Source organism: Podarcis melisellensis (assembly GCF_964234715.1).
Source record: "Podarcis melisellensis genome assembly, chromosome: 6".
Lineage (NCBI taxonomy): Eukaryota > Metazoa > Chordata > Lepidosauria > Squamata > Lacertidae > Podarcis > Podarcis melisellensis.
This window is the reverse complement of record NC_138538.1, coordinates 59,512,266-59,526,818: the sequence shown is the minus strand read 5'-3', so window position 1 is coordinate 59,526,818 and position 14,553 is coordinate 59,512,266. Positions and strand designations below refer to the sequence as shown.

At 38.8% G+C, this 14,553-nt stretch overlaps 1 protein-coding gene across 9 annotated transcripts in view; it reads right to left on the bottom strand.

Moving 5' to 3' along the window:
* The window catches only part of NFIA (nuclear factor I A), a 420,964-nt gene that overhangs the window by 271,901 nt on the left and 134,510 nt on the right, over positions 1-14,553 (bottom strand). For all 9 annotated transcript variants that reach the window (XM_081915818.1, XM_081915823.1, XM_081915817.1 and 6 more), the window contains exon 2: positions 12,684-13,215. In XM_081915818.1, coding sequence (XP_081771944.1) covers positions 12,684-13,215 — 532 coding nt within the window. The remainder of the gene's footprint in view (positions 1-12,683; positions 13,216-14,553) is intronic.

Genomic DNA, 14,553 nt, shown 5'->3' with positions numbered 1-14,553 from the left:
ACTACAGGTCACATAATATTCATGTAAGACATGCTGATTATTTTCAGAGTAAACATTACACATATATGTATATTTTTAAATAGTCTAGGTGACTTTTTTCAACCCAAAATGATAACAAATTAAATATTTTTTTAAATCTCAACTGTTGCCTTTTAGGTTTACTTTCATTCAGAAAAGCTAAGGTATCAGTTGCATGAAACAAATGGCTTTGGGGATGGGGGAAAGGGAGTCTACTGGGCAAATCTGATGATGCAGCACTTTAAATCTGGCACCCATTAGGCAACCTGTCACTGGATTGTACTGACTGGTCCTTTTCAGCCTACCTCAGCACTCACTTGGTGAATGATGCCTGAGCACAGTGCATTAAGGAACTGCACAGCAGGCTCTATTTGTTTAGAAAGTCACACAATAAGGGATGAATACACTCTATGATCATCCAAATTACAGCATATGGTGGATGAAGTGAGCAGGAAGGACCATAGTACCAGGTCAGAAGTGATGGGAGAACTAGGAATGCAATCCATATTCTTCAACCCCTGGATCAGGCCAGGATTCTACCAAGGAAAGGGACATATAACCAAATATCGTTTCAGCTTATTGTCAGTGGCACTAGTTCACTCACTCTATCTTCTTGATGATTATTACTGAAAAGTTAGAAGATGGTAACACCAAACACACACTACTTTGAAATAATTCCTTGACTTCATTAGCCCACTTTTATCATAGGAACTAATATACTTCATAAACATATCAGGCAATTATTCCCAGAATGAAAATTTTAAGAATACCTACAAAATCACTAATATTCATTGAGTTTTGTATTTATCTTTGATGAAAATACAGACCCCTCAACTCTATTAATGCCTAAAATGGTAGGGTTTTTGAAAAGTTCCTCATGTGTTATGTACAACTGCAATTAAAAAGATTTATCTTGGAGTACTGGTAATAGCAAGCAGAAAATGGGGGGGTGGGTCCATCATGCCAACTTTACTTTTAGCTGAACATAACTATGTGAAGAGCATTTGCTTACCCTCCAGGTTTAATTAAAATCAAAAGTTGAAGTTACAGACCTTAGTTTAAACACAACGCAGCTGTATGCAAGCTTTTATTTGCACTATGGATCAGAATTATATGATGGCATTTCAAAATACCCATTTTTATTAGATTATCATATTAATCATTTACTTTTATAATGTTTGATGTTACAAAGAGCCTTCTAAAGACTGGTTATGTAGGGCTAAATCATCAGAAAAATTTCATTGGTGCACATGAATAATGTGCAAATAACTACAGTGGGCAACTGTAATAATAGAAACTATAGAGGGAGAATGCAATGCTGTTGTTCCACTTGCAAAACAGTGTTTGATCCAGTTGAGACACACAGCAGTAAGATAAAAGGAAGTAATTTTATCCATTTCCACCTGAAGCCCTGTTCTATGCTGCCTTCCACACTAGTCTTGAGATTTTCAAAGGTGCAGGTAGCCACAGAGAAAAGGGGGAACTGAAGAAAATTGTCTGTGTTAGTGGACACTGGAACCTTAGACATTCCACAGCACAATGGATTTCACTCGGCCTGCAATCCTTCTTGGATTTACGTAGGTTGCTTAAATGTCGTTGGCTTCAATGAGGTTTAAGAGACCTTGGATATAGGCAAGGTTTATTATTGATGGTAACACAATGAAACAGCGATAGATTCTATAGTAAATACAGAATTAATATTGCCTATCAATGTGAAAGCTCACCTCAAGACCTTTTTATGGTCTATGCTTCACCTTCTTTGCTTCTTATTCAATGTGTTCCTCATATCGTAATCAAACCCCTGACACACTATGACACTGTACATAAGAAATCTTGACTTACGCAAAAGTTCAAAGAGTGACACTAAAACATTTTCTACACCCAATCATAGTTATTTGGATTCAATCCCAATCCTTCCCTCTGACAATAATGAGTTTGGGTACCAACTGATTTTGACTAAAATTGACACAACAAAAAATGAAGCAGCGGTTTCTACATATACAGACATATACAGACATTCCATAGGTATGCAAAGATATATATTACAGTGGTACCTCAGGTTACATATGCTTCAGGTTACATACACTTCAGGTTACATACCCTTCAGGTTACATATGCTTCAGGTTACATACACTTCAGGTTACAGACTCCGCTAACCCAGAAATAGTGCTCCAGGTTAAGAACTTTGCTTCAGGATAAGAACAGAAATTGTGCTCCGGCGGTGTGGCGGCAGCAGGAGACCCCATTAGCTAAAGTGGTGCTTCAGGTTAAGAACAGTTTCAGGTTAAGTACGGATCTCCAGAACGAATTAAGTACGTAACCAAAGGTACCACTTTAATGTACCTTAAATTAAGAGAAAGCAACTTCTTAAAAAACCTCAAAACAGCTTAATAGGGATCTAGTGGTCTAAAGCAGTCTGTCACAAGCCGTCTAGATGTTTTGGACCACAATTCATAACTATACGATCTGAATGGTAATCCAACACATCTGGGAATGACACTAGGCTGAGGAAGACTGGTCTAAAGGAATTACAAGTCAGGCTGTGTGGATCTATCAATCTAGCCTATGGCTGACAGCAATTGAGACAGAATGTTAGAGTGCTAGCTGAAAACAAAAACGAGAGAGAAATAGGGGCGCATAGGGAGAAGGGGAATTGAACTCCTTGAACACCTAACAGTTTCTTGTGTGCATTCTGGAAGAGAGATTACAGTATATGTGATGAGGTTAAAAAAACCACTCTCTCCTCCCAGCAGTATACCTCGGGTTAAGAACTTAATTTGTTCTGGAGGTCCGTTCTTAACCTGAAACTGTTCTTAACCTGAAGCACCACTTTAGCTAATGGAGCCTCCTGCTGCCGCCGCGCCGCCTGAGCATGATTTCTGTTCTCATCCTGAAGCAAAGTTATTAACCCGAGGTAATATTTCTGGGTTAGCAGAGTCTGTAACCTGAAGTGTCTGTTACCTGAAGCATCTGTAACCCGAGGTACCACTGTACAAGGATATTTCAGGAGGAAGGAAAGCAAAGTGGATGACATTTCCTGTTCCCATTGCCCAGAACCATGCTCCCCTTGAAAGCAAGAAAATGCTCAAGTGTAGAGTTTCCCGGCAGATCTTGGGGATGGGGAGTCCTTTATCACATACACCTAGGACACCACCCATTCCGATACATGAAGACTACAAGATTTCAGGTCATCTGGAAATGAGAACTCCTCTTAGCAGATGAGGATACACAGCAATGTTGTGTTGCAGATCACATTCTAGATCCCATCAATGAGATTACATAAAGAAAGAAACAGTACTATATTATGAATCTACATGAGATGCCAATCTTCATGGGCAGACCCATGTTGAGCACATTTTCATACTGCATTTATTAGCGTCTATCATTATTAAATCCGTTGACTTCAAAGCAGCTTACTAACAGCTGAAAACAACACCACTTCTTGATTAAAAATAAATAGTGGAGGGGGAACTAAAAACCAAAGAATACCAGATCATAGAATCATGGAATTGTAAAATTGGAAGGGACCTTTAGAATCAGCTAGTCCAACCCCCTGCAATGCAGGAATATGCAGCTGTCCCATACGGAGATCAAACCTGCGTCCTTGGTGTAATCGGCACCACACTCTAACCAATACCCTCTAATCCAGGAGAGATCTATTAAACTTACGTTGCCTCAAAAGGTCTAGAAGCCTGTGGAATAAAAATGTGTTTCACCTGCAATGAAAAGATAGTACTGTATACTAAGTGCCAGGAAAGCCTCCTTGGGGAGGACATCCCACAGATGGAGTACCATGACCTAAAGAGTAAGCAGCCAGTGCTTCTCAGAAGGTGAGAGCATCCCAGAAGAGAACCTCAGACAAAGACAGTCACTGAAGATATTGCAATACTCAATCCTCTAGTTTCCAAAGACATGGATGTTTATTGCTCAGCCCTCTTTCCACAGGAACTGGCACAGCTGGAGTATCAAATGAAACTGATAAAAAGCATTTCTGTCCAAGATTGCCACCTGTGCTTCTAGGAAGAAAGCCAGATACAAGAGTACTCCTAGGCTATAACCTTCTTTATTAGTGACAACGAAATCCCATTAGAACAGGCAGACTCACCTATTCCAGATCACACAGGCTACCCACCATAATCACTTCCATCTTGTCTGGACTTTGCTTCAGTATGCCTGCTTCAGTATGCTTGTCTACTTCAACAACAGCCCTCCAGTTAAAGGCAAAAGAACACTGCTCCCAGGATTAGAGCGGAAATGAAATGCAGAATCAGATGCTATCCATAAAGCGATAACATCACAATACAAATTTAGGATAGAAGAGAAAATGGGTAACTGTGGAACCTTCACAACAATCAAATGAAAAGAATGACAATCACTGTCCACCTGGGTCCAACTAGTTAGGAAGAACAAGAGATGGCACCTTTTAATTCAGGGGTAGCTAACATGGTGCCCTCCAGCATAGCCATGGTCAGTGATGATGGAAGTTGTGATCCACCAACACTAACAACCCCACTCTAATCCCAGCCATACAATTAAATACTTCAACAAAACACGATAGACAAATTATTTTACATAAAGTTTCATACAATTTAACTAATAATTTTATAGCAAAATGGAAGGCGGTTCTGGTAAAGGTCTAGACTACCGGTATTTGCTGGCTATGTTTAATTCCTTATCCACTGCAGCTCTTCCCTGCAGTTGGCCAAGCTTTCCCTGGCAACTCAGTAAGAACTGGCACAACAGACAACTGGACTCACGGCGTGAGTTATCCCTTGATCACCTGAATGTGTGGAACTACTGGTCAATCACTACAATACAGTATATTGTCTCAGTTTCGCACAACCAATTATTGTTGGTTGTACTACTATAAAGCACCTCCTGTCACTTACTCAACCCTTAAAGAAACAAACAAAAAGTTAAGTATGTGGGATTAAATACCACTCTCCTAATCACCACATACATTTCCAGGCTTCCTACCAGAAATATACTCTAAGCAGCAAATGCTTCATGTCCTTAGCCAAAGACTGTCCACCTACAACCACTCAAACAATTTTCACCAATTTTGCAGACATAACATGCAGTTAACGTTAATGTAAGAAACATTGCTCATGTCTTTCTCATCATTCATCTCCGTAGCCTGAGACGGCCTTGTCATTTTTCACATCAGAATTGGTAAACAACAACAGTTAGTGAGGCTCTGGCACCACTCTCTACCAAGCCCCACTGTGACACTATTGAACATCATCCACTCACTGCCAGAAAGGTACTATTAATCCTAGAAAGGGTGATGTAAGGATGGTAGCCGTATAGCCTAATACTGGCCCAATGCTTGACAGCGATTCACAGGACCACACTTAAATGTCCCAGGAACAGCAGAAGAGCAGCAACTTGCCTTGCACCACCAGGTTTTCCCTGCAACTGAAGCAATGGCTGACTGCTGCATAGCAATGCTTGGGGCAGGATGAATAGAGGCATTGCAGACCTCGTGCATAGCATGTTATTTGCTTGAACAGGACTTGGAACACAGACCTGATCCTTCTTCACTGAGATACAATTGGCTTTGGGGAAAACTCTGATAAATCTGTACTGTACTACCTTTCAATCTCTATCAGAGCTATTGAAACAGCTTTATAATATCACGATATTACTCTCCTTTGCCAATGCACAAATCTATTTCTGATCATCCAGTGGAGCCTCAGTTATAGTTCATGTCTGAGCAACAATCCCTTGAGGATAGTAAATAACTCATTGGCAAGGCAAAGTTTAGGACTATTCTCCTAAACTTTGGCCAAAACCCTAAAATCAGTTGGTATTTGTGATGTGCTATAGTGAACATTTCACTCCTAGACCTTGAAGGAAGGAGAGCACGTCTCCACAAGTACTGCTTTAGATTATAGGCTGGTTACATTAATTTGATTTAGTTTGACTATGGGCTCTTTTAAACTGTAAGGTGGCTGCTTTCACAGAAACTGACTTGGGTTGCTTTTGTTGCTGTTGCGGTTGTTGTCTTTTACATTTAAATTTGGAGGGGTCTGAAGGGACAGTAAGTAGCCATCATAATAATGGTTATTGACATTGCAGAATATTTGAATTTACCGTACACTGCTTCTTTTGCAATACTTGGAAAAAGCTGACATGATGTTTTAGGTCTTCTACAGTCAGCTTTCAGGCCTCAATCAAGTGAAACATCCAGCCCTGCTGTGTACACCACTGACCACAACAAAGATTGTGGTTTCTCCCACACTTGCCTTAAATAGATTTAAATTAATGCTATTCATCACTGGGTGGAAAAGAAAGGAAATATAAAAAGTACAGTAACTTAAGACAAGTTAGGCCTGGCCAGCAATACTGGGCAGTTTTCATACTCTTGAGCTAGCCTCATGGCTATAAATGCCATGGGCTCCACTCAAATACTTCTCTTTACATTTATACTAGGAGCTCTTTTTTCTTACTGATTGGGTACATCTGCTATTTCAGGATACAGGAAACAGCATTTAAATCATGCGATACTTCTTTCCTGAAAACACCTGGAAGTATTCTAAGAAACATTAAAAGGCTATATGCTGCTCTGCTTTATTTGTTTCTGTTTTGGAGAAAGCTTAGCCACATGACTGAACTCGTGCCAGCAGTTCATGATATAGCAAACACTCATAAGTTCCACTACCGTTAGGGTTGAAATTAGCATGGATGCTTACCATCTCAATTACAGCAGCAGGGGAATGCAGTTGTCCCCATCTAAATCCTGCTTCTGTCAACCACAGTCTGTTAAAGCCAGCAATACAAACTACTCCTCCACTGACCGAAACAGAAAGTCCCAATGAATAGAGATCCCTTTCTACACTGTACTGCAAAGCAGTTATTCTCAGATGGGTCTGAGAGTGCAATGTAAGTTCTTCACCAGTTATGGTTGGAGACATAGTTGGCTGTCACATCAAAGTCGAGGGCTGGATCTGGCAACTGGACACAGGGAACACTGGAATCCATGGCGGGGTTATAAAAACAGGGATCCCTTGCTTCAGTGAATCATAAAACAGTAACTCCCAAAGATCATTTGCACCAGCAGAAAGCGCTTCAGCAGTATGACTGGAGAGAGTTAGATGCAAGTGCCTCAGTTGCATAGTGCAGCACAAAGATCTTAGAAGGCGGGAAGATGATAGTCAAGAGAGATTGAAGTGTTAAGACACTGGACAACTCTGCTATTGTTTTGTCCCTACAGCTGTTTCCAGTTCTCAAGATGCCAGATAACAATCTCTGAAGGGACAAGATACCCTTAAAATTTCTTCTGAGGGAAGATTCTCCCATATCAAACCACCAATGCAACTCTCTTCTCTCATGAACTGCTATGCTGGCTGGGGTCTGCACGTCCTTTCCCACGAAGAAATAAGAAGCTGGAACTTCTCACAAATAAGGGAACAAGGGACAGCAAAAGAGCATCTTGCAACAATAGCAACACACTACATGGACTCAGCATCTTGGTTTTGTGTAAGTTTAACTAAGGCAGACAGGAGCTAGCTTTATATAAGGAATAAATACATTTAAGTACTGAGGAGAATATATTCCTATGCTGTGGAACATGCATACAAGTCCAGAATAACTCAGAAAAAAATTGCGTACTGCAGTCCTGATTAAATCAATGAGGCTTAAGCACACACTCAAGCACAACGAGTACTTGATCACCCTAATCTGATGCACTGATATACATTGCTATACTCCCTGATCTGATGCTGCTGTGTAGTGTCACACAGATACCACCCAAGGGCTGCTGCACTTTCTGCAATAATGAAGAGTGCTCAAGGTCAGATGTGGGAAACCTTTGGCACTACAGAGGCTGCTGAACCACAGTTCTCATCAGCTCCAGCAAGCTTGGCCAGTGGCACATGGTTCAATGACCTCTGAAGGGCTGGAGGTTTCCCCCACCTGCTCTAGGTACACAACCTTATTTCACAAATGGAACTCTCTCCAGCTATGCAGAGAACAGAGCTACACATGCTCAACAGTGCTTCATGAAGTTTTGACCGCCCAGAAGGCATCTAAATTAAGATATTGCATCAAAGCAAGTGCTGTTTATGAAGGGAATGCTAGATAGGAGTTCCACAGGGGACACAGTGAATCTTGGTAAAGAGAGCTACATATTCAAGGTTCCATTACTGAGGATCCAATGCACTTGATGCTGAAGTGTAAGTTAAGTTCTCTATGAAACTGGGTTACATACTGAGAAGTCGGCACACCTAGGCTGAAACTTCACACAATCTGGGTGTAAATCTTGTTGAACTTCAACCCACTTTTTTCCTGAGTAGACATGTGCAGTATTACACTAAAACTATAGATTAGGTTTATAATAGAATATGAAATTCTTTTTAGTGAGTTGTTTTACCCAACACATACCGTTCTAACTCAAAACCTTTGTGATCTTACACATGCTTTTTAGTAATAGGGAGCAGGTTCTCAATCTGTTACTATGGCCATCTGGTTAATCAGCAAATCATGCATAACTGTACAGTCATATGAAAGAATGACAACAGCAGTCACAAACCAATGAAAGCACATCATACCTAAACGACATTATTTTCCTTTGATTTAAATGAAATAAACACTGAATTTTTAAAAAGAACATTTTTTAAAAGGCTACATACAGTAATTAGAATAAAGTATGCACTGTCACAGTCATATGGAATAATGTGGTGTGATCAGAAATACTTTATATGGAATATATATACTTTTTGCAGGAAGCTATCAAGGGTTACAAAATCTTGTGCCAGCTCTGTTTGAAGTGTTCAGAATTATTACAACAGTTTTTACATTATTGATAAATACCAAATGTTCTGTATTGCAGGATGATTGCAATAATGATCAATTGTACTAGAAGTATACAATGTACCTTTCAGATTTAGAACAAAGGTGCCCAAAATTTTGCAAAGGTATCTCACTATGCTTCATGACCAACTAACTCACATGGTGCTTCTTTACCAGCTATGGGGTAAATATCACCACCCTCCAAAATAATATGCAATATTGGTTTATTATAGATGAAAAAAGGTGCTCTTTATATTACACTGTCACTTATCTCCAGAACTAAACACATTTTCACAGCTACCAAAACAAAATCAGCCTTGTCATGACTTTGGCTTCAGTTCTTAATAGCATTACAATCTATAGGAAAAGGTCTAATTTAATTCAATTACTATATCTTGGTCAGATTTTTAGATTTTAATTCAGCATTTTTAAACACACACACACACACACACACACACACACACAGAGAGAGAGAGAGAGAGAGAGAGAGAGAGAGAGAGAGAGAGAGAGAGAGTTTTCAAAGCATTTGCTATGTTTAGGCTGCAAACCTTAATATACATGTACTTGCTAGAGAATAAGGTTGTGGGACTTACTTCTGAATAAACATGCATAGGCTCATGCTGTTAAAACCATGCCTAAAACAGATAATGGTCAAAAACATCAGCTATTGTATGTGGCAGACAAAACACAAGCTAGCTTTGTCCATTTAAAATATCCTCAAAAAACAAAGAGAAATCTTTAACCTCTCACAGAACCCAGTGCTTGAGCTTAGAATCCCCTTTTACAATGTGATCATGTTAGCTGAAGTTGCTCTGCTGCAGTAAAAAACAAGGAAGTTCTCGCTTGAGTGCCTACTAATGAACAAAGGTTAACTTTATCTCAAAGGTCAAATGCCTGGTGGCGAAGGTTATGACCCTAACAACTTAAATGGTGACCCTGCCACGTGCCAAGTATATTGCAGATTCTGATACAGATCATCTGGTAAAGAGCTGGTCATAAATTTACTTTGGTATTATACTCCCACAAAGAATACTGTTTGTCACAACAGTTTCCAAGTTGTCATTTGATACATGGGCTAGAGAACTAAGAGGGGGAAAGCAATCCAAAGTTAAAGGTAGCACCACTGTATTTTGATGGCCTTAAAAAAGAAAGCTAAAACTCCGAATTGAAACCAATGTTTTAATTTCAGTGTACTTTAGCCACCTCTTTGCTCATAAATTCTTTTATTCACAGTTTTCTTTCAATCTTTGCAAGCTAGTTCACATAACTGTCAAATTTTACATCCCTGTTTCTACATGATTTCCTTAGGAGAATAATTTGTTTTTGTGGCTCAGACTTACTTCGCAAGCAGGAGCATTGTTTAGATTTGAGCACATGATTTTCTTGCAAATGACTATGTCCTGGCACAAGGAGGGGGCAAAGAAGAAGGAGGGAAAGAGTCCTCCACAAAATTGTTATAAATACATATTTAAGAAGGAAAGGGACATCATACTGCAGAAATCATCAGGAATTAAAGTATCTTGGAACAGTACACGAAATAATAGCACTCTGAGTGAAAAGGCCACAATGGTTTTGGCAAATATCTGAAAGCACGTTTTGGAGTCTGAACCTCTTGCCAACACTGGCAACTTCTCAAAACTTTTAAGTAGAAAGAAACATTTTCTGTTTGCAGACCTTTGGGGATATAGAAGACGCTCCTCAGCTCAGCTGTATATATGTTGATCAACCTGCCTATTATTTTATACATTTTTATTGGCAACTATCGCAGCATAACTATAAGGTCAGTAAATCTTTTAAAGCAAATCAGGTTGATCTGAAGACAAAGGGCCTTTAAGATTTTCTTCTGAAATGCTCTTGTTGCGCATACAGTACAAGTTGCCATTACTGCAGCTCTGCAAGAGCCAATCACTATTAACTTGGCCAACGTTCAGGTTTAACAAAGGAGTCTGGGATACATCAGCGCAAGAAAGAAAGAAACTACAACCATTACCCCCAATGAAGGTTGTCCGATCATAATGCAAATTGTTACTACGTTCTCAAGTACACAGCATCATTGAAATATTTTCTACAACACAAACGAACTGAAAAAGAGTGTGATATATTACACCTGCGGAAAAAGTAAGTTAAGATGTAAAAAAAACCACATTTTATAAGGATCTGCAAACACGAATACTCCCCCAAAAGCAGTTTACCTATATATGAAAATACCATTGGCATCCTTAAAAAGAGAGAGAGTCAAAGCTCACAAAGGTGATCATTACCAGATTTACTAGGCTCTATTGTTAGCATAGCAACACAACCGTACCACAGAATATTGCCAGATATATATTCCATAATGGAAGCAATTGATTATATTATGCCTGATTGCATTAATATATAACAGTAACTTTGTTAAGGTGGTACTATGAGTATTTGTAATCAATATAACAACTACTTTCAATTAACTGCCATGGATTATTTTAAAAATCAATCTACAATGCATGTCCTGAGTCAACAGATGTATGAAGATAGTTTGCAACATGCTGTTAGCACCAAACATTTTTAAGGAAAGCATCCATATTTTAAATCTTTAACTGATTCATCAGCTTTCCATAAAGTCTCACAGAAAATCCTACAATGAAGTTGGGTCTACAGTCTATCATACGCAGTTCTTAATTAACAAATTGAGCACCGGTATTTATTCTTTTAAAAAATAAATGAAAAAGCATCCACACCACAGCACTTCAGAAACACATCGCATATTCACCAATATTTTTGGACGTGTCACTCAGCGTAAGTACACAATGCAAGTAACAGAATCACGTATATCTGCAAACTTAAAGCAAGCCATTCTTTCTAGGAGAAAAGCACAAAACCTCTTCATAATCATACATGCCAACAACATTACTAAATGACAAGATGTCACACAACAAAGACCAATTACCATTTTCCATAAGACCATCCAACAGCCACCAATGTACCTAGCACCTAAAAATGCTAGATCAAATTAAAACTGTTAAGCTTATTAAATTTCCTCTCCAATCTGATCCAAACTGAAATATTGAAATGTCTGAGTCACAGAGAGACAAGTGGCTTGCTTTGAAACTGCTAGGCCTAATTACTGAGAAACTATGAATTTGACTAAAACAAGGTTACGGGAAAATGCACACTGTCTTGATCAGTAACAGCACTTATCTGTTACTAGTGGCAGGTATATGATAGTCACAGCCAGAAGTACAGTTGCAAACAATGCATGATCCATTTTCCTGAATCTCACGTGTTAAACTAGCAACCCATCCTTTAAAAGCAATAATATTCTACCCACAGGCGGAGGTTACCAGGAACTTTTTGTTTCCCCCTCTTTCATTAGGCAGGTGTTTTCTTACCAATGGCAATTAAAATCGACAGTTTGTGTATCTGTGAGGAGTCATCAATGTGTGCTCAGTGTTTTTTCTTAAGGCGGCCAAATTTTGGATATTTAACCATACTGTATTATAGATTGGGCTTGTAAGTTTTTTTTATAGTTATTAACATGTTGAGCAAAATTATCACTCAGAAATACACAGTACCCTCATTTCCAATCTTTAACCAGGCCTAGAAATATTTTGTACATACAGTCTCCATCTTCATACTACAGTTCCGTCCTTATGAAAAAGCTTCAAAAAGGCAGAATGTTAGGTTACAATGTAAAAAAACCCTCATGTTTTTGCAATCACCTTTTATTAACAGCTTTGCAATTCAACACAGGATGTCTATATCATCTCCACTACTGGTTAAACTTCAACCACTATCACAGCCACGCTGCCAACCAGCACGGTGGATGCAAGCACAGATTAGCCTAATTGGTTCAAAAAGTCATTAAAAGTTGAACAACTTGGGATAAAGGCACTTACCTGCTGCGTGCACAAAGTATGCCAAATATAAATCGAGTTCCTTAACAGAAACCCCTATATGATGCGGCTGTACGCACAGCCCTGGATTTGAGCACTGTGGGGACTTTACAAGGCGTTCGCCATCAGTACTTTCAAGCGGAATACCTTTAAATAAAATCACCATAACAAGGTCCAACCTCCAGACCTTATCTGCCTGGCGTAAGCAGTCAATTCTTCTCATCTTGCCCTTCTGGTCTGGATTGGAAAGAACACAACATGGAGGTTTTTTCCCCGTGACAGTTAGAACAAAATCCTCCCGATACTCAGGCCTGATGTCTTTCCGTAGTTTTGCCAGAAGTCTGGACGCCCATTTTTGTTTGACCTCAGGTTTTTCACTTAGCAATTCATCCTTCACAGCTCTCTCTTCTTCTTTTGACATGCGTTTCTCGTGTTTTTTAAAGTATTTTCGCTTTCGAGCTTGTAGGTTGAACCATGTGTATGCAAATGCTCGGACGTGGGGAAGAAGTGCTTCAATGAAGGGATGGAATTCATCCTGGAAGGAATTAAAATGAAGAATTATAAGAAGGAATAATTAGCATCGCAAAAGCTTTGTTTGTTTCACTAATAGTCGTCATAACTTACAAGCAGGCAATTTTAAGTCATCAGAACACAGGGAGTACCAAATCATTGTAGTGGATACACCAGGTAAAATCATAAACATATCCAATAACCCAATTTTCTGTAGTCACTAGGCCTCATTCAGGGGAAAAAATAAGGCAAAACCGCTTAAACACAAGTGTTGAAAACATCCTGGCATGCCAATCCTAATCACATTCGCTCAGAAATAAGTCCTCCTAAAATCCATGGGATGGACTTCTAAGCAAATGTACTTTGGATCAGGATGTAAGGGTATAAGCCTGAAACCACTGACTTTACAAGAGTTCCCTTTAAGTCAATAGACAAGTCCAGAATCAGTAACCTGAGGTTGGCAATAAGTTTTTTTGTGATCTTAATCCCAACTGAAAGCAGGGATATATTTCTTTGCTCTTTCCGTGACCCTTCTGTGAATGGTGCGGCCACTATAGCATATGCCCACCGATTTGGCAAAACCTAAACATCTGGATGCCAATTAGCACTGGTATGTCAAACCTGATGTACAGTACAAACTTTTCCTAAAATGTATTTTAAAGTATCGACCTGTAATGTAACAGAATTTCAAATTAGGATTATGTAAATAGAATCAAATATATGATTATTTTAATAGTAAGGAAACATAAAATGCTATCACATTTTCTAAACCTATGCAATAAAATCCTCAAAATGTGGAATTCTGAAAGGCTTCTCCGATCTTTATATATAAAACGAAAACTGTATATAACACATCGCGAGTACAATTCTCTTTTACTTAAGTTTGTTTAAATGATAAAAAGAACCCTGGAAGCTAGAAAGTTTGTATACAGATCCAGAAAGCTATTAAATAAAACACCTAGATTTGTACAGGTAATAAAATGTGGATAATAAATCACTGACATTATACGTATTACTTTAATTTGCCCTTTTATAAAAATAGAAAAAGACATTTAAACGTTTCTCCCACGTCAATGAACATATTGAAAGAGAGGTCATGGATCAAACTTTTAAACAAAGGTGTGCACACTGCAAATGCTGCAAAGGCCATACAGGTCATTGGAAATGTATTATAATCATTATGTATATTATTTATATGCATGCAATTAGTTATGGAAGTACCTATAGAAAAACATATGCTATTAAAATATCTGATCCTGTAAACACACAGCTGTGAAATGTGATTATTTCTCCTACTGAAACTGGCATGCATTTGAAAGAGGTGCTATCACTGTCAACATATGTTTTTATAAACATGGACTTT